Source organism: Dermacentor albipictus, chromosome 1, assembly GCF_038994185.2.
Source record: "Dermacentor albipictus isolate Rhodes 1998 colony chromosome 1, USDA_Dalb.pri_finalv2, whole genome shotgun sequence".
NCBI classification, from domain to species: Eukaryota; Metazoa; Arthropoda; class Arachnida; order Ixodida; family Ixodidae; genus Dermacentor; species Dermacentor albipictus.
In genome coordinates, this window is record NC_091821.1 from 35,819,645 (window position 1) to 35,843,568 (window position 23,924).

Below are 23,924 nucleotides of genomic sequence, written 5' to 3' on the forward strand. Positions count from 1 at the left end.
TAATGTCTTTGATGTCACCCATATAGTTAATCAGGCTTATGCAATTCCAATTATATATGAAAACCATTTTCTTGGAATTGAAAAAAAAAATATTTGTGTGTGAGCTTACAAGTTGTGGGTGACATGTATTAAAAAGCTGATTGAAGCAGAGGTAATCCAAATTTCTGGAGTCCCCCCCCCCCCCCCCCTACGGCGTGCCTCATAATCAGAAAGTGGTTTTGGCACGTAAAACCCCATAATTTAATTTTTAAGGTCGAAGTGCAGAGGCTCTGGTCAGAAGTCGGCCTGCCTCGTTTTCCTTCCCGCGTTGCTTTTGCGATGTGCACGTTTAGTGTGGATTACCAATTAGCCCAGTCAGCCAGCCACATTACTAAGTTACATTTCTAGTCATTCGTTTTTGTTTTTTTTCCCCCATGTGTTTCGGTCACCCCTCGATTTTGATCAGCCTCGTTGCAATATAATGTGCCGGGCCCGCGCTCTTACCTTGCGCATTCACTCGAAGCATTTACCTCCTGACATAAACGTCTTGTTTAGCGGCTTCGGTCCTTCAACCAGCCACGGCACCAGAGTTTGCAACCTTCTCAATACAGAATGGCAAAAGCAAGCAAGGCTGTTCAGGTAATTCCTGCGCTTAACTGCAACCTCAGCATCGCGTCGTAGTTGGGAATAGAAGATGGCACGAATATACAGCACGCATTGATAATCTCGATCACGTCATCGACCATTTGTGGAAGGGCGAGCAACGGAGGCTCTGGCCAGTGCTTGTTCCATCTTGTTTTGGTCCACGTGTTGCTTTTGCGCTGTTCACAGTTAGCTTTATCTCAACTTGTCAGCAAACTTCGGGCGTTATCTCGGCGCGGTCTTCTTGACATTGGTTCTCGATATCGAAGGATGAAGCGGGATGAAGGCCTTGCCTATGGTCACACACAGGCAGCTGACGACGTCACTGCAACGAAACGGTGGCATCATCTGCCAGCGCTACGGCAAAACACGGCAAAACACGTCAAAACACGCCACTCGGTGACAGATGACGCCACCGTTCCGTTGAAGGGAAATCGGATTTCAAAGGCGAAAGCCTTAAGTGGCTCGTTGCGCGATAGCCTTGAAAAAAAAAAACACGGCATTTAGTCGAGCTGTGCAAAAAAGAAAAAGAGCACGTGACCACCTCCGAGTGAGCGGCGGGTTGAGAGGGGTTGATATAGTGATGTGTCACGGTCACATACGATTATATGTTGACCGCAACATATATACGCGGTCAAGCGCATCATTCCTTCAATAAATCAAATTGAATTCCTTGGCACTTTCTGCCATTTTAAAGCGACTACCTTTATTAGAGACAGCTAATATCCGCCCCTAGCCTCAAGAAAGAAGCATATAGGTGCATGCACGTGTGTTCAGTGAAACATCTATATCTTGATTTTCGTGTAAGTTCCACTGCAGCGCAATAGAAAGCGAGAAAATGCTTTTCCCGAGTATCCATTCATTCCGACCATTGTTGCAAACGAGATTGACCCAATATTTTCAGGGTTTCATATGGGGAAACGAATGAAACAGTATGGCTAATGCAGTGCGGTTTCTTTGCTACGATGACACTGCTGCACTGCACATCGATGCCCCGGCAAAACAACCTGTTATAGTTTACTGCTGGCGCATACAGTGAGCGCAAGCATCCCGATCTATGACGTTCACAATACCCGAGGAACCGGTGGAACGTTACAGTGAGTCCGAGGAGCCACAGAGCGCGTCATATTTATGATGTCAAAAGATACTGTAGCTTGGTACATGGCCGCTCGTGCTGACCTTAAAATTATATTAAATATGTGCAAGGCAACGTTCGCCGTCAATAGTATCTCAATCAAGGGTATCTACGTATGCAAAGGAATGGAACAGTGCAAACCGCACATCATGACTACTGTTTTAGCGCACGAAAGACGAAAAACGAGCATCTCATGTTTAAAGTTCTTTATCAGTGCTCATTTAAGCTGCTTGAAATTATTCTGTAGAGCGTTCAAGACAGCGCACCCATAAGGTCACCGAGAACTGTCTCTGTAATGTTAAATTCTGTGATGAAAGCAAAAAGGGAAATAAGAAGCCCTATACGAGCACGGCACATTTGATCGGAGCGCCTACTTGCTCCGTTGTCCAGGGTCGATACCGGCTGAGGCCAAATGAAGTTTTACGAAAACTTAATTTTCGTTTTGTCACTCCTAACCACTTTGACGCAGAATAGACTGCCATGATCACAAAACTGCAATTCTCAAAGCAGGACAAAGGAAAAAGAAGGTAACATGAGAAAATATGGAAAAGCATATCATCGCTAGCTTCGAATGCAGTAGTGTTGCACTTTGACCAATGGGAAAGGATTAAAAAAACATAAAATGATGGATAATGGCCGCTTATCGTAAAAAAAAAACTATAAGCAGCCAATAATTCTTGTGCAATTCGGCGCATGTCCCTGCATTCAAGCTTTTCTTTCTCTTTCTCTCTGATACGTTTGTCATGAATTATGCATTTTAACAATGAAGAGTTGAACCTTTCAAATTAAAGCAGCTGTCGACACATGCGTGTTGCCTGAAAAGTGTTTCACTTTGGAAAGAAAATTTTATTTCGTTTCGAATACAGTTGATTCGTAAGTCGTGCGTCCGCAGCAGACACGATGCGTATCCAGAATTTTCTATCACTGAGCGTCTGCGTGGTGGCCATTCTTCCTGCTTTAATCACTGGAGCACGCCATATGTTTCTTGTCGTTCGAGGAGAAAGTCACCAAGAATGTCCTGATCTGCATGGGCGTCAGGTACACGTAGTATTCCGGGCCATATACAGGCGTTGATCTCTCGTGGTCACCTGCGAGCAAATGTGTATAACGAAATGGATGAATCGCGCGATCATATCGTTCTTTCTTTTCTTGTTTTTCTTCAGTTTGCCCTAAAAAGGGTGAATATGCTTAATAACTTCGCAAATAAGGTTATACACTAGGTAAGTCTGAAAATAATTTTAGGTTTATATTACGTTTACCTTAAAGAGATCCTTAAATGTGTATAGATGCATAGATTAGCAGCCTTCTTACTGCGCAATTCGGGCGGTGAAAGTTTAATTAGATCGCTATGAATGTGCAGTTGTAACGCATGTTTTTATAACGCATTTATAACGCGCGTCCGTTCGTCCGTGTGCATGTGTGTGTGCGCGCGTGCGCATGCGTGCGTGCGTGAGTGTTTAATAAAGTGAGCTGTGCGTCACCTTTCAGGTGCCTGAGATAACGAAACGAAGAGCGTCTTTGCATGCCCGTGTTGTAAAGCACATGCAACCCAACTCGCTTGGACATGTAACCTCAAAATAAAATCGAAGAATGTCTCTGTAAAACAGTTTAACACTTATAGGGGCGAGCGCACTGGTGCGCCACGGAGCTCTAATAGGCACTAGCGGGAAATAGCGGGAAAGCCCAATTTTCAGTGGCAGGGTGCGATCTGAGACCACTAGACCAGGTGTTGACTGGCATGCACGCTTCAGCTGCATGTGATACCACGTGGCCGCTACCTTTGCATATCAGCGATGACACTTTCTGCATGGAACCACATTTCGAACGGTTCCAATTAGATAAAAATATTTCAAACACATATGAAGCAAGGCTTCATACCGTGATTGTCAACGGCTACGCAGTCAGGCAAAAAAAACGTAGAAGAGAAATACGGAAGCGCAACAAAAACTTAATGTTATTAAGGCTCCTTGGTCGTCACCCAAACAACTTCTGCGGTAATGGGCCTACAGCCTACTTGTACCAACGATAGCGACTTTTGCGTGTTCCCAGCCATATCTCTGACGAAGGATCTTTGTGCTTACTATATCAACGCGTTTCAAGCTGCAATACTTCGCGAATACACAAGCTGCTTATTTATGAGAAAAGAGGGCTCTGCGACGCACACTTTGAAGCAGGGCACTTAGGCAGCAAGGGCTTAGGAAAAAAAAAAGCAGACTAGTTCGTTGGCTCTCCGCTTCTTTGCTATATGCTTTTTAGCACAATAATTCCGGTAAACACTCTTGCAAACTTTCTCCCACGTATTATACCCTCCCTGCAACAAAACTGCACTTGAATTAAAATTAAATTATGGCGTTTTACGTGTCAAAACCACTTTCCGATTATGAGGCACGCCGTAGTGGAGGGCTCCGGAGATTTCGACCACCTGTGGTCCTTTAACGTGCACCCAAATCTAAGTACACTGGTGTTGTCGCATTTCGCCCCCATCGAAATGCGGCCGCCGAGGCCGGGATGCGATCCCACGACCTCGTGCTCAGCAGCCCAACACCATAGCCACTGAGCAACCACGGCGGGTTCCACTTGAATGAAATTATTTACAAATGAGCAGTACAAACACTTGAGAAACATAGCACTAAATAAAGAAGAGGACGAAGAAAGGCAGTTAGTATACACATCTTAATGAAGAAATCTTGGCAAAGCTGCAGCACTGGTAACTGTCTAACTTTCATATTAGCAGCCTTTAAATAACAAGCAGACGACGCGTCCACCTGGTCGTCAGCGAATAATGACGCAAATCCCAGCACGCCACCTCTGTGAAGATTTCAGCACGCCGCGGGCGCCGCCTGATTTCGGACATAATGCCGAGGAGCTGCACTGGTTTCAACGTTCCGGGCCATGCACCACTTCCGGCGAGTGGTAATGGCGGCGCTAGTTCGTTTTCTTTTCCTTTTTTTTAGTTTTGCGGTGGAAAACATCTGCTTCTGCGAGATTTTCAGAACTCGTATATTTCGCGTAAAGCTTTGTACGCAGGCCTGCCCAACATGTACACAATGTTAGCCTTTAACGTGGTCCAGAATTTCGTCGAAGTTGACCTTTAATCTCGTATATCGAGTAAACCTACACCTGTAGACTTTCCTGCAATCGTATCACGCCGACGGGCCCGCGCTCACGCACGTCACCCACTGGGGACGGCCACGTCCCATTGACTGCACCGAAATTGGTGGCGGCGCCACCGCCTCCCGTCGTCGTGACGCCAAGTTTTTCACCTTGCTCAGACAATATCTAGTACCGTGTCCTTTAAGTGCTGTTGAACAAGGACACGTGCGCGCAAGCAATACACGCCGTGGAAACACACATGTCACACACCTGACATGTAGCGCTTCGTTTTGTAGCTCAACTTGGTCTGGAATTGGAGACGCACGGTCTCCTCTTTCGTTTTCGTGGCGGCCAAGTTCATCTCTACCATGCTTGCTATCGTCCGCACAAACACAGCCTGAAATAAAGACAAAAAACGCAAGTAAGCTTCTACTCCTGCGTGCTCTAACACACACACACATTATATCTATCTATCTATCTATCTATCTATCTATCTATCTATCTATCTATCTATCTATCTATCTATCTATCTATCTATCTATCTATCTATCTATCTATCTATCTATATAATGAAGAAGTACGACGTAGGTTCAGTAAGCACAGTATATTTGACTGACGTTTCGGCTGGTGGACCAGCCGAAACGTCAGTCAAATACAGTGTGCTTATTGAACGTACGTCGTACTCTTCTTCATTTTACTACCGGGGCCAGCGTGACATATATATATATATATATATATATATATATATATATATATATATATATATATATATATATATATATATATATATATATATATATATATATATATATATATATATATATATATAGTTGCCATACAGTTGCGGCTGCAAGGATACCTGCTGTTTCGATCTCGATTGAAGAAAAGGTTCGCTGTGGAAAATAGTAGTAGTAGGCATGATTCTTTGTCAATTGAAAACACGAGTGACCATATGATAAAACGTATAGCAAAGGTGAGCAGTAATTTACCTAGAGCATCGCAATTTTTTTTCGCCTTGGACGTCACCTCATAGCTGATAAATTTAACTTTAAAAAAAAAGGGCAGTTTCGCCCAAGGTGAAGCACGGAAAGCGGTAGCAAGGTCTAGTGTTGGCGCTTGAGCTGCTCACACGGTGTTCGGTAACAGTATGCGCGGAAGCCACACGGGGCGAGGCAGCACTGGCAAATCGAAGAACGCCGCCAACTGCGTTACCGGCGTCGCACCTCGAAGGTGCTCACGAGATGAGGCCAACCTCTAAACTGTCGGCGTCCTTAGCGCCCAATAAAATAATTAGATTGATAATTATAGCTTGACGTTTAGTCTCCATTATGCTCAGACACCTGTCCGTGCGCCACGGTGTGGTATGCACAAAGCTCCTCATCAACAGGAACGCAAATGTGCGTGCGCAGAACACTTGTGCGAGCCGCGGTAAGCCGAGAATGCTGCGTGGGCAGCGGTAGAGCCGAGTGAGTGGACCGAGACGGTGCGTCCGCGTGGCTTTGTCGTTTGTGAAACCAAGCGCACTGCGCCTCTCTGGAGACCTTGCAACCTCTCTCCACGCGCGGGCCCGGCAAGCGCCGTCGTCGGTACCAACACAGCACGACAGCAACGCTAACGGGGCGAGCGCACCTCGAGTGTTCGTATAATCGTTATCAGAACAATAATATATATATTGTTACCTAGTGTGTCGGAACGAAACGAAAAAAGAAAACGAAATTTTTGACACCGGATTGAAAACGTAACCGAAACGTTATTTATTGTTTTGTTCCGGAGTGAAGCCGAAATATTTTGTACCGGTTGCCGGTTCAACGCGAAAGTTGGCATTCCGAAGCAACCGACGTCAGGCAACGTCAGCATTAACGTGTTTCTCAGACAGGGACAGTGCGAGCGATAGCCACTCGAGCGCTCCACTAGCCTAAGCCTGCCGCTCGGTTCACCAGCAGATCAGCATCGTAGCAAAACACAGGGCTTGAGCGCTGCAGAGCTTGTCGTTTCATTTTCTACGGTTGCAACGCTTTGTTCCCGAAGTTTTATCATTCGCTTAAGTTCGTTTTATCAGAACAGCGGTCTCGCATTTGGGCGAGTGCACTCGATGACGTGCTGCTTCTAAGATCATGTTCAGTGCCTTGACTCTGAATTATGAATTATGAGATCATGCTCAGTACCTTGACTCAAGGCAGGGAGCATGATTTCCGAATTCAGTTATGGAGAAAAATAAATACTATGTTTTTATCATTACTCTGCTTCGCAAACGTTTGCATGCAAAAAAAAAAACGTTATGAACCGTTACGGATCTTTTTTTTTTTCTTTCTAGAGCAGAACCGGAAGGGAACTTTAATCAGTGGAACGAAACCAGAACCATAACAAAAAAACATTTCATTCCGACACCCTGTTGTTAACCTTGTCCCCGATGCACTTTGGCCATTTCGGGAGACACAGGGGGGGGGGGGGGGGGATGCAGTTGGCTTTGAGAAAGTACGCTCCTTTGGGTATTCGCAGCGGGCAAATATGACACCATCGTTCCATTGTTTCGGAGGCTAAAGTTTTGACAGTGCTATACATAACTTAGAGAGCTAAAAAGCGAAGCTATAGATATGGCTAGGTGATCGCGATAAAAATGCGCTAATACCTTCACAGCGGCGCTCGTACTCCTGCACACATAACGCTAGACCAACGGAGACGGGCTCGCTATCACCACGCTGTCGCCATTCGCAAAGCATACACGCTCTCTCGACTACGAAAGAAGTCACCAGAACCTCTCACCTGTAGGCTAAAATTGGCCGGCTTAGAGAGGTCTCCTGCGCGGTCCTTATACTCGAAGAAGTGTTCCAGTCGCAGCAAAACCTCGTCTCCCTTGTTCCAATGCTCGAGGGTCAGCAGGTGCACGTTGGGGGGCAGTGACTTCGCAAGGGCCGAGCACTGCGTACAAGCATTTGTGCGTTGATGAGACGTTACGATGAAGCTTTTGGCTGTATAGAAGGAGCGCAAACACACGAAGCATAGCGTACAGGAACCACTTCTAAATTTTGTGTTACAATAGCCCGGGGAACGCCACCGAGAAATGTCATGAGAATCAAAAGGAGCGTGATCTTCTGTCTTTTACTTCCGCCCGCACATAAGATGAAATCGAAATGGTGCATGTAAAGTACAGGGCGCGCGCCATACTCCGCGGACGTACAAAACGTCGAGCACTGTAGTAACAGAGGGAAGCGCCAAGAAATAAACGTTTTAACTCTCTCGAAATGCCTTGCCTGAGCCATTTCAATGTTGTGAATGTTATAATATATAACTTCAGTGATTCGCATACCTCCTTTCCTACGCGACTCTATATAGTGACCGTCTGTCTTTAGTGTTACTCGAAGGGAACTTGCTGCGTAAGTTAACACTGCACATTGACCCGTACCAAGAGTGTATTTAATGGGTCCGTATGCATAGTGTTAGCTTGATGAGCGATCTCCTTTACCAAAGCTGCAGCAACTAACTGAACAAGATGTTCTAGATAGTGTTGACTCAGACCCTTGCGGTTGCCGCTAACTTGTGGTATCATGAGCGCTCAAAATTTCCTGAATGCGAGGACGCGAGCTTTTGTTCCCATCCAGAGCGTTCAAACGCTAATGACGCAATACGAGGACCACACTATGCGGCTTGGACCGACCTTTGTTAACAACTGCGCCTTAAAGTTTGAATAAAAGGGGTAGTTACAGTTTTTTTATGGAAACACCAGAAGGCATAAATCACCTAAATGCCGTTTCATTTGCTGCGTGCGGCGCAACAGAATCTGAACCGATCGAAAAAGAAGAGAAAAGAACTGGCGAGCTGCAGTTATCCTTTGATTCCCTTAACTAAATTACTTCGAACAACAATTATTGGTATTATCTCGTGGCTCTTTTATTTTCCCGGTACGCTTCGTTTCAAGCTGCTGCTACAGCGGCCTGGCGGTTTTGAAGAGCACGCGTCCGCTCCCGGGCTGCTTCCCTTTGGGCTTCTGTCTTTTCAGCCTGAGCCATTCGCGTATTACGCGATTTCGGGCTTCGTTTCCGGTCCGATGGCAAGCGTCTTCTTTGCTTCCGTAGTACCGCACTGCTGGCGACAACCGACGCGAAGGTTTTCTCTTATACTCGCCTGTAGCTTCACACACGCCGTGCCGAAGCCCGCGCCCTCTTACTGCGCATCCTTCGGTACAGTTCGGGTAATCTCCTAAGCCGGGGACGGACATCTTTATACCATTTCGTAGCTTATAACGATTGATCGCAGTAGCAGACGGTCCTGGATTAGTGGTTAGAGGTCGGTAAGTCGGAAGATTCATGAAAGGGATAAATTTTCGCACACCCGACTGTATGCACAAAGCAACAAAGGAAACCCATACGGGTTTCTCAGAGAGAACGCATCTCAGTTGCAAGATAGACAAGCGGCCTAGTTGGTTGACATTCATCTTCAGAGCTTTTTAAAGCCCAACGAAAAGCCTAAAGACAGAAGAACGACGGATAATGGACGAAGAAAAAAACTGCTACAACTACGACGCTTCCCTTCTATGAAACCCGTACGGGTTTACTTTGTAACTTCCTGCTACTGTCGGGTGCATGACATTTCTTTTACTTTCAGAACTTTTTTTTATTAGAGTGCTTGTGAACGGACAGGAACGTTGAGCCAATCCCCTAGGTTCGAACTGCTATTCGCATTAACGATAATGATAACTAAAGACTATATACTGATCCTGTGCTGATTGTTCTCTTTAAAAAATTTCATTCATGGGCTCTGTGATTTAGAGCAGTGTGCGCCGTCTAAAATTCATAGTTTCGCCATCCTCATTATAATCATCAGCAGCAGAATATTCTAGGCCCACTGCAGGCCGAAGTCCTCTTCTAGTGATCTCCAATTACCCTGTGCCTGTAATGACGCCTATGGCTGTAAGTTTACTAATAGCAGGCGTAGCGCATGAGCAAACGCGTGACCGCTTTGGTCGTGCGGAATGGTGGAATTCTAAGAAAAGATAATATATAACAACTGAATTCAACTGTATATCGGAAATTTTCAAACTTGACGTACGCGACGTGTGATATAAGTGAAATCCGAAACACGTAATACGCGACGATAGCGTTGTCATGCCAGCCAATGCAAACGTCGTTAATAGCCTGTGCTCAGTGTTCACTTCCGTATGGATTAAAAATAACCGTAATGTGACATTTACCTGGAAATCTTACGCTGCAAGTATACGTATATTGGTTGTAGGGGCAGTTAAAACGAAGTGTCTACGTAAAGAATGCTCCGAAACAAAAAAGGCCACTTATTTTTCTGCAAGGCGGTTCACCGAAAACCTTTCGCGCGGAAAAGTGTTCCGGAGGCCACCTATTGTAGGAAAACGTCGGTGCATTGCTACCAAGCTTACCACTCGAAAAAAAAAACAGCATTGCTTTACAGTGTGAAAAAGTCTCACATCGTAGCGACATTGGAATGCGCGGCGCTAGTTACCGTAGCGTACCCGAGGTAGCCCTGCCCTCAACAGCCTCGGACTTGCACTTACGTTGGTTCTGCACTCAGACGTGTAGGCTGCGCTGTCGACGGGTGCAAAGTAGAGAGTAGGGGCGGCGTACGTCGCCATGGCCAGCGGCCGGTGGACTTGCGCCGCTTGGGTCATGGGGCACAGGGAGACCCGGTGGGTTCCGCGCACCACCAGGCCCCGGCCGTTGTAGTACGACTCGTTGAGGGCCTCGTCGACGCCAAATGCGTCGTCGTACAACAGCCGCCGGTGAACCTGCAGGCATGTGCCATGTAACAATGTCAGGCAACGTATTGTTACACGGCCGACGCGTGGTCGCCTGTTTCGGTTCGCTCTGGCCAAATCAAATTTCGTTCGTACTCACAAAACGTTTATTGCGTCAAAGCGATGCCCTGTTTGGAGCGCGTTCGGGCCCCTGTCAATCGGGGTAGTGATGGGCGAGATAATCATCACGATCGCCAAGCTAAGGGTCAATCGCGGACCGTACTTACGTAACAGAAGTGCTGTAAGTATGATGCCCTGAGGCGACTTGCACGAACATTTAATAGCGAAAATATTAACGAATTTAAGAACGGTTTCTTAAATGCTCCCTAGAGAACACCTAGTCTGCACTAAAACGCGTTCCTAAATTGGTTACTGTTTTAGTTATTAAATGTTCGTGCAAGCCGCACCCGGTCTTCTTGGCTCTCGACAGGCTCGATTCACAGTACCTCTGCCAACATGGGGAAGTCAAGCGAACGAGTAGACGCAGTCTACAGAATCATATAGAGGCATGCAAAATGTGAAGCTGAAGGGCTTGAGCTGTTTCTACGGTTCAAGTGGTTCAGCCACCTAATGACAACGCCAGTGCGCATACACGGAACGTGCAGCCCGGAGTAGTATTCTACGTCACCAAAAACTCTGGGGCCCAAGTTACAAAGAACGTCGTTCATAAGTCCGCTGTGTCACTAACTGGCCGCCTGCACTGATTCTAACGTCAGAGATATTTTTTTTTCTTTTTCTCCCTTTTTTTTTGCGGATATGGGTCCTGCTCCTGGCCAAAGTGGCCAGGCGGAATGCGGAACGTATAGTTCCATGCAACGTTCGCATACAGACTAACCATGCTGCGCTGGGAAGTTTGAGTTAAGCAAAAACATTTTTTGTTTTGTTTTTGGTACTTAACTTGCTTAGTGCATGCTTAGGACTTAATGTACGCAGCGATCTAATGAGGTCGTAATGAGGTCGTTTTATATGAGGGCATCAGCTGTCGCTGAAAGCCCTCATATAAAGCATTCCTTAATCCCTCTAGACCGGAGAGAAGCAACAATAGGGGCGTGCGAATAGTTATTTTTGAGGTCGAATCGAATACGAATCGAATCGTGCCGGAAGAGAATCGAATCGAATGTCGAAAACTTTTCGAATAGTTTTCGAGTATGCTTTTGTCATTCATTACATTGCACATCCTGAAACTTCCCTTATTAAAATCATAAGTGGAGCATTATGGCCGTGGGGATTAAATTTCTCGTACCTTTGCACCAATTTTATGTTTCAGCACAGTTGACGTCTCTAAAATATTCGAAGACTATGCAGAAAGACTCGTGTTCACGAATAGTGAAGATTCGATTCGAAGACCGAATCGGGTAGGACAATATTAAATTCGTTATTCGAAAGTTTCGAATATTGGCCCACCTCTAGGTGGCAATCATTCCTTGATTAGGACGGCGAGACACTTTCCATAGCATGACCTGTACACATCTAGCTAAAGAACGTTTCTTCGTTGCGAGAAAAGCCGGGAAAAGAAAACACCTTACAAACAAAACCTTCCGACGTTGCACAGCGCTCTTAGTGTTCTTGACAGGACGCATTGCGTCCCTACGAGTTGTACATCAAGCCACGTGCCAAGCAATTAGTTTGCTTTAAAAGTAATATCTGTAGAAACCTTTTATGTTCTGTTAGTCCCATACCTTTTCTGCCTTTTTCGTACAGAAATGGCACACAATTCACGACGAATCGATATCCCTTATCTCTTAAATTACTAAAAACAAACGTAATTAGTGTATTGCATACGAGGACGTTTCAATAAGCTTAACGTATAACGAAGTGTGAGTAAGCAAACATGTCGCAGGAAAGCTATTTAATCACGGCGCGCTACGCAAAGAGAAGCACATCTTCCCCATCGAGTTTGTGTACATGCTTTGCTATCAACCTCGAAAAATTTATTTTGTCTGTATTTTTCCAGAACAAAAAATCAAACACTGCCATAAACGAAGAAAACGCACTAAGCGCCTTCATTGATCGTCTGTCTGCTACAAGTCGCTTCAAAATCAATGTTCAACAAAAGGACACTCAGTGTATTTTACAAAAATAAAATGTAACGTAAATAGCAAGTTTGTAACAATTAAGGCCAAGAAAATTGCATTTCTGTCGGAAACTCGCCCATTTATCTCGCATAAGCGTGACAGCATTCTACAAACGTGTCCACCGTGCTGAACACGCAATAGATCTTCGCGATAAAAAACACGCAGTATCGACTCTTCATAGATATTCCAAAATTAAGCGCGACAGCTCGTTATATTGCCTGCATGTGCGGCTTTACCGAGGTTCTCGAAATCCTCGCGCAAATGAGAAGCAAAAGTCCTGACGCTTCGACGTCGTCGCTATATGAGTTTCTGCCGCTGACGGGAGTCGCATGTCGACCACCAAGGAGACGAGAATGAAGGCTAACAATGCCGATTGATAATTTTCCGCTGAGTTTCCAGCAATCAAAACCCTCGAGCGAAAAGAAAGAAAGAATCCTGTGCTTCAGACGCTCGTTTGCAGACATTTATAAGGCGACTATAATGCTTTTATAGAATTTCCTAAACCCATTACGAAACGCAGCGCCTTATTCACATTGACACGTATTCATATTTTAAAGGTGGGCGCTTGCTATTCAACTATTTCGGCAGGCAAGGAATGCGAAGAACCATAGCAGGCCTGGCACACAAGTCTGGCAGGCTAGGTGGAAAAATCAAATTGGACAATCTACGTCACCATTCCGTGCGTTTAAAAGTAAAAATCAATCTTCTCCTCATACATACACAACACACACACACACACACGCACACACACACACACACACATATATATATATATATATATATATATATATATATATATATATATATATATATATATATATATATATATATATAACGTCCCTTAGCTGAACATCGGCCTGTGAAACACGTCGTAGCGGCGATGGGCCCGGATTAATTAGGACAATCCAGGTGTCCTTTAACGTGCAGAAAAAGTGCCGTACACGAGCGTTCTCGTACTCCGCGCACATCAGAATGCGGCCGCCGCTGCTGGGAGTCGAACTCGCAACCTCGTGCTCGGTGGTATAACTCGATATAGCCACTGAGCCACCGCAAGGTTCATTCTCGTAGAAAAGAAAGGAATATCCTCGAAGCTGAGTTGGGTTCTCAAGCTGTCGCAATAGGAGCAATAAATATAGAGCAATATGTTTCGCAATATGCTAAATAGAGCAATATGTTTCGAGCAGGAGCACGCAGCCGGACCAGTCGACATGAATTACCGCTGAACGGCCGTGCAAGAGTGGACGAAGAAGCGTATATGCAAGAACTAAAGGAGAGAAATGAGTGGACACAGCATGGTATCTTTTTTTTTATCGTCCTTGTATGTACTCATCCGCATGAGCACAGTAGTGCCCCCCTGTTTGAAAAAAAGAAAAAAAAAGTCTGCGCTTACCATCAGCTCTACTGAGCCGTTGCGCAGACTGCTGCCTCCCTGAGAACGATCGGTGAGCACGGTGAACTGAAGGTGCCTATTGGTGTCCTGGAAAAAAAAAAACGGAAAAACGACACGCAAAACCAAAATACTGTGAGTTAGTTAGAACGAACAATCAAGATAAACCAACACAGGGTCAATTGATGCGTAAGCATAATGAAGGCACGACGAGTCATCGCTTGAGTATAAAATCCATGCAGGATTGCAACGGCGATAATTTCAAAAACGATTCTGAACAACGAAAAGTTTAGTGGATTCACTATGCGCACACAGCGGGGAACAAAAGTAAGCAGAGGTAATGCACTATGAGCGTCGGAATAAATTCAGAGAATTTCTAATTGCGCCCCCATTGGTAACGTCTATTCTGTCGGAATCGACAATAGAATTCCGCGGCATAGTACAATGCGCGTGGCGCAACGTAATTGAAATCGTGATTCTGTTTCATCCCGTTAATGCTCACACTGCCATACAACACTTCTGGAGCCAAATTCACACAGTTTTGCTTTCGCAAGTACGTTTTTGCCGTTCGCCGGCCGCATCGGGATTGAATGGCATTTTCTCTTACGAACAACACTAGCGTAAAAAGCATTTTGTGAATGAGGGCCTTGTTCTCCCCCGCATGTGTTTCAGTCGGTCATGATTCGTCAACAAATGTGCAGTATGGTGCAAGAAATCAGGCCCCGCGCATTCACGAAAGGGGTATTGAGCTAGACTTGTTCGTAAGGGCACTTGCCAGCCAGCCGTGATATTGAAGATATTATGAGCCAAAGTAGCTAGCCAATGGCAAACGGCACTTACGAACGAAAATCTTTGTAAATTCTGCCCCTGTTCAGTGAAAATAAAAGAGGTCATTTAACGGTATTATTGAACAAGAGAATTCCCTAGTTCAGAGCATGGACAAAATCACGTCGGCATAGCACTTCAAAAAAAAAAAAGAAAGAAATATTAATAAATAGAATGTTATAGCCTGACTGCGTGCGACCGTTGGGCTGAGTATATAATATAGCGTGGACATTGCCTGTGCTGCACCGAGTCCGATACAACTCTCTTGCTCTAAGTCTCTCTTTAAATCTCTCTTTAAGTCTTTATCTCTAACTCTGTATTTTTCTCTTTTTTCTCTTTTTCTAAGAACAACGGGAAAGTCGCAGGGGCAGTCCGCAGTTTATATTATTTGAAACGTGTTGCAAAGCCCTTGCGGGTTAGACCACATGAGTGCGGTGACTTACAAAGTCGCACGACAACGAACGAACGGTGTTCCCTATACAGGCAGCACTGAGGAAGCCGTTCGCTGAACCAGGCAGAAGTACCTAACAACGCGCAAGGCGTTTCCGCCGTCGTATACTCTCGAGAAACGAAATATGCGCTCCTCGTCAAAGCCAGCCACTACTGCTTATCGCGCGTGCAAGGACCTGCGCGCGCGAGAGAGATAAACGGGATGGGTTAACCGTATAAGACTGGTTTCCTACCCTGTACTGAGGGGAAGGGTAGGGTGAAAGATGGAAAGCACAGCATAGAGAAAAAGCAAAGAAACGAAATACACAACAAAAAGAATAGGGAAGGTTGTGATCGTCCATAATAACTACAGTCTACGCAATAGGCCACTCGAACGTAAAACATGAGCTCGCGTAAAGAACAATTGCTCAAGGAGATGATGACGAACCATCTGTCTGCCTGGATATTCAGCGTCCCGACAGCTGGGAGGAGTGTACCACTCCCCCAGGAAAGATTGAGAAACTACGGTTGCCGCTTGGGGTGCAGCGCGTCAAGAACGTGCTGCAGACCAGGAGGCATGAGCTTACCAGGAGGCCTGGACTAGGGCCTTAGTACCTTTGGGACTTATAAACGTCATTTCTCTCTCTCTCTCTCTCCCTCTCTCTATGGATATAACTTTGAGCTGCCTAAATCTAAAAAGCGCACAACCGCTGATAGCCAGTTCTCTCTCACATCACTGTAGAGGACAGACGTCGCTACGGAAGTGGGATGTGCATGTTTCAGCCATTTTACTCAACTTAAACTGGCAGAAGCTCGATGTGTACATGTTCAAGGTGCGCCAAGTGTCTCAACCATGGCGATCAGCCGGTTTCGATTGTTGTTTTTCTTATGTGTCTTTTTCGTTAGCGTCCTATAAATAATGTTCCCGTTGGATATCAGTGTATCTGGAGAAAACTCTAGTTTTTCTTCCTCACATGTGGGTGATGCACCTTTTTCATGCTGTGACTTTTCTTTTGGTGGGGGCAGGGGGGCTAATGAGTGCTTACATCTGTTTATGTAAAAGTGATTTCAGTAAATACAAATTCGTCCTGTTTGTTGTCCACTGTTAAACATAATCTAATTACCAGGTCTTTCTCTATATTTTGAGAGAGAAAGCAGCTTACATCTCTAGCTATAATTTCAATTTAGTTAAGCGTACTATTGAGACAAACTTCGCAAAATTATTTTTAGAGCCGGAAAGCGCATATCGGTGTGAAAAACTCAACTTTAAGTTAGCAAGAATAAAAAAAAACGTCGTTTCAGCCGACAGTACGCGCGTATGTGATAGAATGGAGAATCTACAGTGCTATGTGTATTATTTCTTGCATGCCGTGAACTCTGAAAATACAAGAGCAATTCCTGCAAAAATAGCACTTAAACGTCGCGGACCCAGACACGCAGGCATAGATCAACATCTGTCTTTCTATCAGTGCCCGCGTCGCTTATAGTACCAGATCAACTAGCCCAAAGGTAAATTCCCTTTGCCTCTCACAAACTGGTTCGACTCAAAATGATAATTCGTCTTTACCTCTGCACTGTAGAACACCCTTACACACTTATTCACGCACCTTCAAGGGTTTCAAAGTGTTGTTTTCACTGGCTTTACTTAACGAAAAATAACAAAAAAACATAGACGTTTCGCCACCTATGCAGGTGTTGAAACGTCTATGTTTTTTTGTTATTTTTCGTTAAGTAAAGCCAGTGAAAACAACACTTTGAAGCATGAGTTCCCCTGGCTTTTGGAGCATTTTCTCACCTTCAAGGGTGTAAATTATTTTTACAGTGTAGGCCATGCCATGTACATAAGGACATCAGCACGAGCCTATTTTGTTGCGCTTTCAATATTTACCTACGAGCTTACCCTTATGAAAATCCTGCTGTTGACAGGGTAATAGTTCCCGGCCACTGGCTCTCTGATTTTAACCTTCCAGGACGGCCTGTAATTTAGGCTGAAAGTGAAGAACGGGAATTGTTAGCTCATCCACGAGGGTTCTCATCAAACCTGAACTGACGAAAATGGGGAACTTGCTTTCCTTTCCTACTCAATTAAGTCCCTGAGATTCAGAACCCGTATTCACAAAAGAGATCTAACGCTAGAATGTTTAGTAGAGAAAATTCCAGCCAATCCAGAGCGTATGATACAACAGCCGCGTAAATCGAACGCTGCGCATGAATACTGAACTTTCGAAAACGAAATATTACATATTAAATTATTGGAATTTTATTCGCACTTGACCCAAGGATTTAGACATTCAGTCTTTCTTTTTTTTCATATCGCTATTTTTTGTCGAATGCACGGGAGTACTGAAATTGACGGACCTTGGATGAGTACAGACCTAAGTAAATGGCAGCTACCTAGACAAGTCACATTCAGTGCAGGCAGCATAAGTTAATTAAAATTCAGCAAGAAATATTTATTACCAGGTGTGCTACCATTGTTCAGAGCCAAATATAATCTACTGAGGGTCGAAAAATATGCACTGCTCACAGAGGTGCTATGCTGAGTGAGCAAGTTGAGTAATGGCCGAATTCACAGACGTTCGTTTGTAAGTGCTCTTTGCCATCGACCGGCCATCTTTGTTAATGATAGGTCCAGCTTCAGGATCACTCAGAATTTTCTCTTACGAGCAATTCTAGCGTAAGGGGCGTTTGTGAATACGGGCCCAGTTTTTATTACCACGCGCAGACAGGTACCTATAACAACGATGCATCGTTGCTAAGTTGTTTCCAGATTTACAGCTTCGATCTCGAACGTTATACGCAGTGTTTTCTAATTCTGCAAGCTTTCTCAGTAACAATAACGCCAATTTTTAACCGCACATGAAAAGAGTAATACTCTCCTGCAACAAGTCATGTGCCATTCTTTAGCCCCTTACTGCTAACGTCGTTTTTGACGAATTGTGACAATCATTGCGTTACTGTCGTTCACAAGCTTTCACTCTCGACCTTCCAGTATACATTGCATGCGTCACGAGAGTCAAAAGCACCTGCGACCTCAAACACCATTTTAAAAAAAATAATAGTGACAACAACAACGTGCTTGGGCTTTTTGCGCATTACTGGAGATTTGTTTCCGTGCAATTCAGAGTTGTTCGATCATAGTTGACTGTGGCGTAGTTGAGCGTTGAGACCCCGAAAATTCGTGAGTGAACGAGGCTGTTCTAACTGTCCTCACGGCTCTCAGCCATTTCACGGAAGATGTCTATCTGTTGCAAGCCCACGAGAACGAGAACAAATTGGAAGTTGTGCAAGTGTCACCACAACAAGCGACTTTGTAGTGTATTAGGCCGCGAAGCACACTCAACATAAGAGCTATGGCCACACCTTTAAGTGCTCGTTTCTTTAAATTTGCGTCGGTATATTGCTAATGTATGGTTTGTTTTCTTTGAGCCCGTATAGTATACCGGCAAGCAATATCTTTTAATAGGTTTGCGCGCTCCAGCTTGGCCCTTTGTCAAACTTAGCCAATTTTCTCTATTATGAGCTACTTAATTATTCATATAATTTTAACCTTTCATTCCTAGGCGGAACATTATTTTCTGGAAGATGATAGATTACACGAAAGGACCATGCAGTAAATTAAGAAAAACCGAGAACCATAACTGCATGATTTTTCTACAACAAGCAGAGAAGCATGTCGCAACTACACTTGTCTATTACCTCTCTCGACGCCTCGCATGAAGGTAGAGGTTAAAAAATGAGGGGAAGTAGGAGCAGGGGGGGAGGGAAGAAACATGTTACGGATGCTCACCTTCGCTGAAGAATTTCTCTTCCATTTGCATCTGTGTAAAACACGCCGTAATTCTTGAGGTCGGTGTCGAACCGCGTGATGATTTCTTTTCCATTGTTATCGCTTTAGAGGAGGAGAGAACAAGTACGGTCACAAGATAGAAAAACGTGAAAAAAATAACACAAGAACAAAGATAACAGCATTCTGCATTTAATATTTCTCAAAACAAGTCGCTGACCAATGTCAAGAACAGACATTGGCATTTCGGGAGTTGTAGCAATCCTGAAACGTCGGACTGCGGTCATCAAATTGGTCAGTGACCTGTTTTATTAATGACGATTTTGCCTAACGACAGGGTATCCGTGGGGCCCTCAAGTGCATTTAATACTTACTGAGTAAGTCACCGTTCTGTGTCGAATGTTTCGTATCACTAGGAGATCAGGATGGCGATTTAAGTCATCTTAATTCTACCAGAAAATAGCGATAGGCCAGCAGTTTTCATCGAAGCAGAACCTGAACAATCACCTCCGGTGTTTTGAGCAATCTCTTTGGCATAACAACCTTTCTAGCTTTGATCAAAGTAGGAATCCGATCGCTGGCAGTGCAACATGGTCATCGGTTCTCAAATGGCGGTCAGCGGTACCCGATGATTGCCTCAGAAATTTCTACCTAAACAATTCTATGGATATGCCATTCAAGGACCTCCAAAGGAGAAAGTGAGACAAGTGGCGTGACTTTTCCGACAGCCTGCCTCAGCAAGCTTACACTTTTCACACAAATCCTGATAAGTTGAAATCACCACAAATGACGCTAGAAGATATACAGGAATCAGAAGGTGCATATTTTTGGTGCTACAAAAAAGCGTGCATTGCACTGTTCGTTTATACGGGGTGATTATTTTAAAGTTTATTGGAAATTTTAGACAACGCCTGTGGTAGATAGCATAATTGTTGTCCCTGAGCTGGTTTACTTCAAGAGGCAGACATTACTAGCACGAGAAGTTGAAATATATATTCGACTAACTAATAAAACAACACTATTTAAATTCTTAAATAATTATTTTACAGCACATATTGCATTCTGGGAAATGTGGCGGGTGAGTCTGCCCAGTTTACCCAGCTACCCAGACCCCAGTTTTGAGATATTATTTCCCACAGTGTCGGACGAAATACATGGGCATTCCCGTTACTTTTTTGCTTCAGTGCATAAAAGAGCGTTTTGTTGAAAAAGTAACTGGAACAACCGTGCATTTTTACGGCGAGTTTGATGGCGCACATCCCCAAATTGGTGTCATTCTGGAAATTCATTCCAAGTGAATATGCCCTGCAAACTCACCGGCTGCAATTCGCGAATTGCAATATGTGCAGTAAACTAATTAATTAACAACTGAAGTAGTGATTTTTTTATGAGTTGAACACGTGGTTCTAATTGTCCTGCTAGTAACGTCCGCTTCTTAGAAGAATCAAGCTCAAGGATTAGAATCGTGTTTTGTGCAACAAGCGACTTTTTCTTTTATTCCAGAAAACTTAAAAATGATGACCCCGCATACCATCGAAGCAATCTTGGCAAAGCTACATACAAGGCTAATAATTGTAAATTTTCTTATTAACCGCATTTAAGTTGCACTTAAACAGACGACGCATGCGCCTAGTAGTTAGCGGGCATGACGAAAATCCCAGCGCAGCTCGGGCGCCGGCTAATATCGGACGTCATGTCGAGGAACCGCGCTGGCTCGCAACATTCCCGGTTAATATTGGCGCGGTTCTTCATTTACTATCGCTCTTTTTTTAATTTACGACAACAAGAACATAAATTTTTGCGGGCTATTCTTAACGCATCCACTAGTATTTCAAACGTAACATTTTGCACGGAGGCTGTTCTGTCTCCACGCTTATCAGAAACTAGGTATTTTACACCGTCCAAAATTTCTTTGCAGTTCGCCTTTAAAATGACCCCGTGCAAAAAACAAACATTATATACTTTACGACCAGCCGCTTAAAGCAACAAGACTTCCGTAAGCGCATGGCATACCAGCAGAAAAAAAGACTAGAAAAATAAACGAAGAGAATCAGCCAGTAATAGCGGGCCGCTAATAGCGGTAGCGATAAGCTTGCCGCTGTAGTACTCGCACACTACATGAGAATGTCGTGTCTATTGCAGGATGCTCTTTTGCAGCTCGCATATTTTAGCTTTTCCATTTGCCGTACCACTTCTACACATGTGGAGGCTTGTTCTTCCGTCGTTCGACTTGGAAACTTACCGCACATAGCCATTTTTTTAAAAACGCCAGCTGTTCATTTCACGCATGTGACTTGTCTCCGTAAAAAGCCTCGCCGACGACTGTGAATCTGCTTGTAAGTCTTGCTTCGGCCACATTAATGTGTTAAATATCGCGCGCGAAAACATAAAGCACAAGCGGGATTTTGATTATGAGCACGAAAGCGTAATGCGTCGCGACAGTGATAGGTAACAAGTCACATTCTGCCATGCGCAGTCATACTTACTCCACAGGAATTGAGCCGACCACCCAGTCAAACTCGACAAAATCTGCATCGTCGTAGACTCGTATCACTTGCGTCAGCCAGTCCGAGAACTTTTGGTGAACTTCCTGGACAATTGAGCCATTTTTCTAGGGAGAAAACAAAGTCGGGAATGACTTTCAGTTATGTTGGTTCGTCATGAGCACTGCAAGCCATGCATCGACATATTCTAGCTTGACCATGTGAAACTAAATCTGTTACTGAGCAGTAATGTATCATCACCTAATGAGTGGTGAATATGCCTGACATTAACAAGACGTATTGTCAAGGAAACCGTTGAACGTCAATCACAATTGAAGCATATAGCAAAGTTAGTGGATTTAGATGCTTTATAAAAATATCCAAAGCGTGCGGGCTTTGGGCATGATGAGCCAGTTCAACTCATTTGCGTTCGTTTGTACCGACGGTATTTGCCTAACTGCCACCAGATAACAACATATATGCCATGTGAGCAACTGAAATTTTTTTGAAGCTCGCGAACAATTACCGTTTTGAGATCTTATTCTTAACAAAAGCGCCATACAAACATAAGAGTCCAGCATTTTAAACAGAAAAAGAAATAAAGTTGTTTGTTTTTTTCGCCAGCATTCATTTTCAACCAACGAAGGTCAATGACAGCTAATTTACCAGAGAGCTAAGACGGTGATGGGTCCGCAGCTGCGAGCCTACATGCACTCCGATGCAAGGAGCCTGGCGAGATGTGCTTGTCGGAAACTTTGCTATTCTATGTATTGGGCATAATTAGTATTAAGCTATGGGGTTTTACGTGCCACAACCACGCTGTGATTGTGAGGCACGCCGTAGTCGGGTACTCCAGAAATTTAGACCACCAGGGGTTTTTTAACGTGCACCTAAATCTAAGTACACGGGTGTTGTCGCGTTTCGCCCCCATCGAAATGCGGCCCCTTGGCCGGAATTCTATCCCTCGACTTCGCGCTTAGCAGTCCAACACCATAGCCACTAAGCAACCACGGCGGGTTATTAGCGTTGAAGAGAAATATCTGCGTATTACACATTTCAACGTATACAAAATTAGCCAACCAGGGGTGCTATGCAGGATGCGCCGAGTTTGGCGAAACTCGGGATCTTCACGAGCTCTGGCGACACCCCAAGATGAAAGCACGAATGGTACCGAGACACAGTTTGTCTTTCGACAAGCCTCCAGTTTCATTGGTTTATCTAGATTCACTCTGGCTGGCTATCATTCCTTGGGCGTTGCCTTCTGGGCGGTCGACAAACTGGGGCTCACGTGATCATACCGTCGGTGCATGGTCGTGCCTTCTTTCACTTGTTTGTCGTTCCACCGAGTGCATTACATGCAGAAGCAAGTTGTAAAACAAATGCATTTAGTACAATATTATTAGTTACTTTAACGTGGTTTAGAAGCATTTTGAAGCTTACGAGATGTGCACTGAATGCGTCTTAGACTAACTTGTAATTTAGTACGCTTCGCATTATACCACGAGGGAGCGCTGTAGTGGCGTCATCACATCCATTCACCGGGCAAGCATGGCGGCTAAGCATCGGAGAGGCCCAGTGTAAACAAACCCGTACAACGAGCTTGCAGTGCGCAACGTAGTGATTAGGCTCGACGAAGGCCACTATTTCTTGGATAGTTCTGTTCCTCCGTGGGCAATCTTCCCGTGCACACGGTAAGACTGCCAATAGCTTCGGCGATTTTACAGATCGCAACGCGCACCTACTGCTCACGGCGAAGTGCTGAAGAAACAACTTGTCCGGTGCTGCTTCTGCGAGTGCGCCGACTTCCTCCACTCTGCGTGACTGCGAGCGTCACGAACATTACATAGTGTGGGCAAAAGGCAGACATCCTATATAGCTACCATGCGACAAGGAGGTGGTACCGACGATGGATCTCGCTACCAACACAGTGAAGGAGACATCGACCAACTGCAGATAAGTATATTTCTACTGTTTCATATTTAGCATAATAAGAGTGCACGGATTAAGTCACTTTCGTAGTAACGAACTGAATGTCCAGCAGTTTAAAGAAGGCAGTGAGAACCAATGAGTGTTCGTGCTTTTACGTGCAAGTGGGCCCGCGAAAATATGGTATAGATGAAGGTAACCTTCACTAACTTGGTGAGGCAACAGAAATTCATGAGTGACATTAAGCTAGCAAAATTTATGGAAGAGTATCTTTATCCAAGTGAAATATCAATAGCAAGTACTGATATAAAGCAGGAAACTTTTACAAAAATTTCATGGGTTGAACAGCACATGGAAGGCATTACCGAATCGTGATCGCCACGTTACCGATATCCTTGAAAA

The 23,924-nt window shown here is 44.6% G+C and overlaps 1 protein-coding gene across 5 annotated transcripts in view; it reads right to left on the reverse strand.

Annotated features, from left to right (window-relative positions):
- Positions 1-2,581: 2,581 nt before the first annotated feature.
- The window catches only part of LOC135901056 (lysosomal alpha-mannosidase-like), a 73,594-nt gene continuing 52,251 nt past the window's right edge, over positions 2,582-23,924 (reverse strand). For all 5 annotated transcript variants that reach the window (XM_065430704.1, XM_065430705.1, XM_065430708.1 and 2 more), the window contains 8 exons: positions 21,600-21,724; positions 19,117-19,218; positions 17,227-17,314; positions 14,076-14,162; positions 10,371-10,601; positions 7,613-7,768; positions 5,120-5,246; positions 2,582-2,844 (listed from right to left, as the gene is read on the reverse strand). In XM_065430704.1, coding sequence (XP_065286776.1) covers positions 2,714-2,844; positions 5,120-5,246; positions 7,613-7,768; positions 10,371-10,601; positions 14,076-14,162; positions 17,227-17,314; positions 19,117-19,218; positions 21,600-21,724 — 1,047 coding nt within the window. In that variant the 3' untranslated portion in view covers positions 2,582-2,713. The remainder of the gene's footprint in view (positions 2,845-5,119; positions 5,247-7,612; positions 7,769-10,370; positions 10,602-14,075; positions 14,163-17,226; positions 17,315-19,116; positions 19,219-21,599; positions 21,725-23,924) is intronic.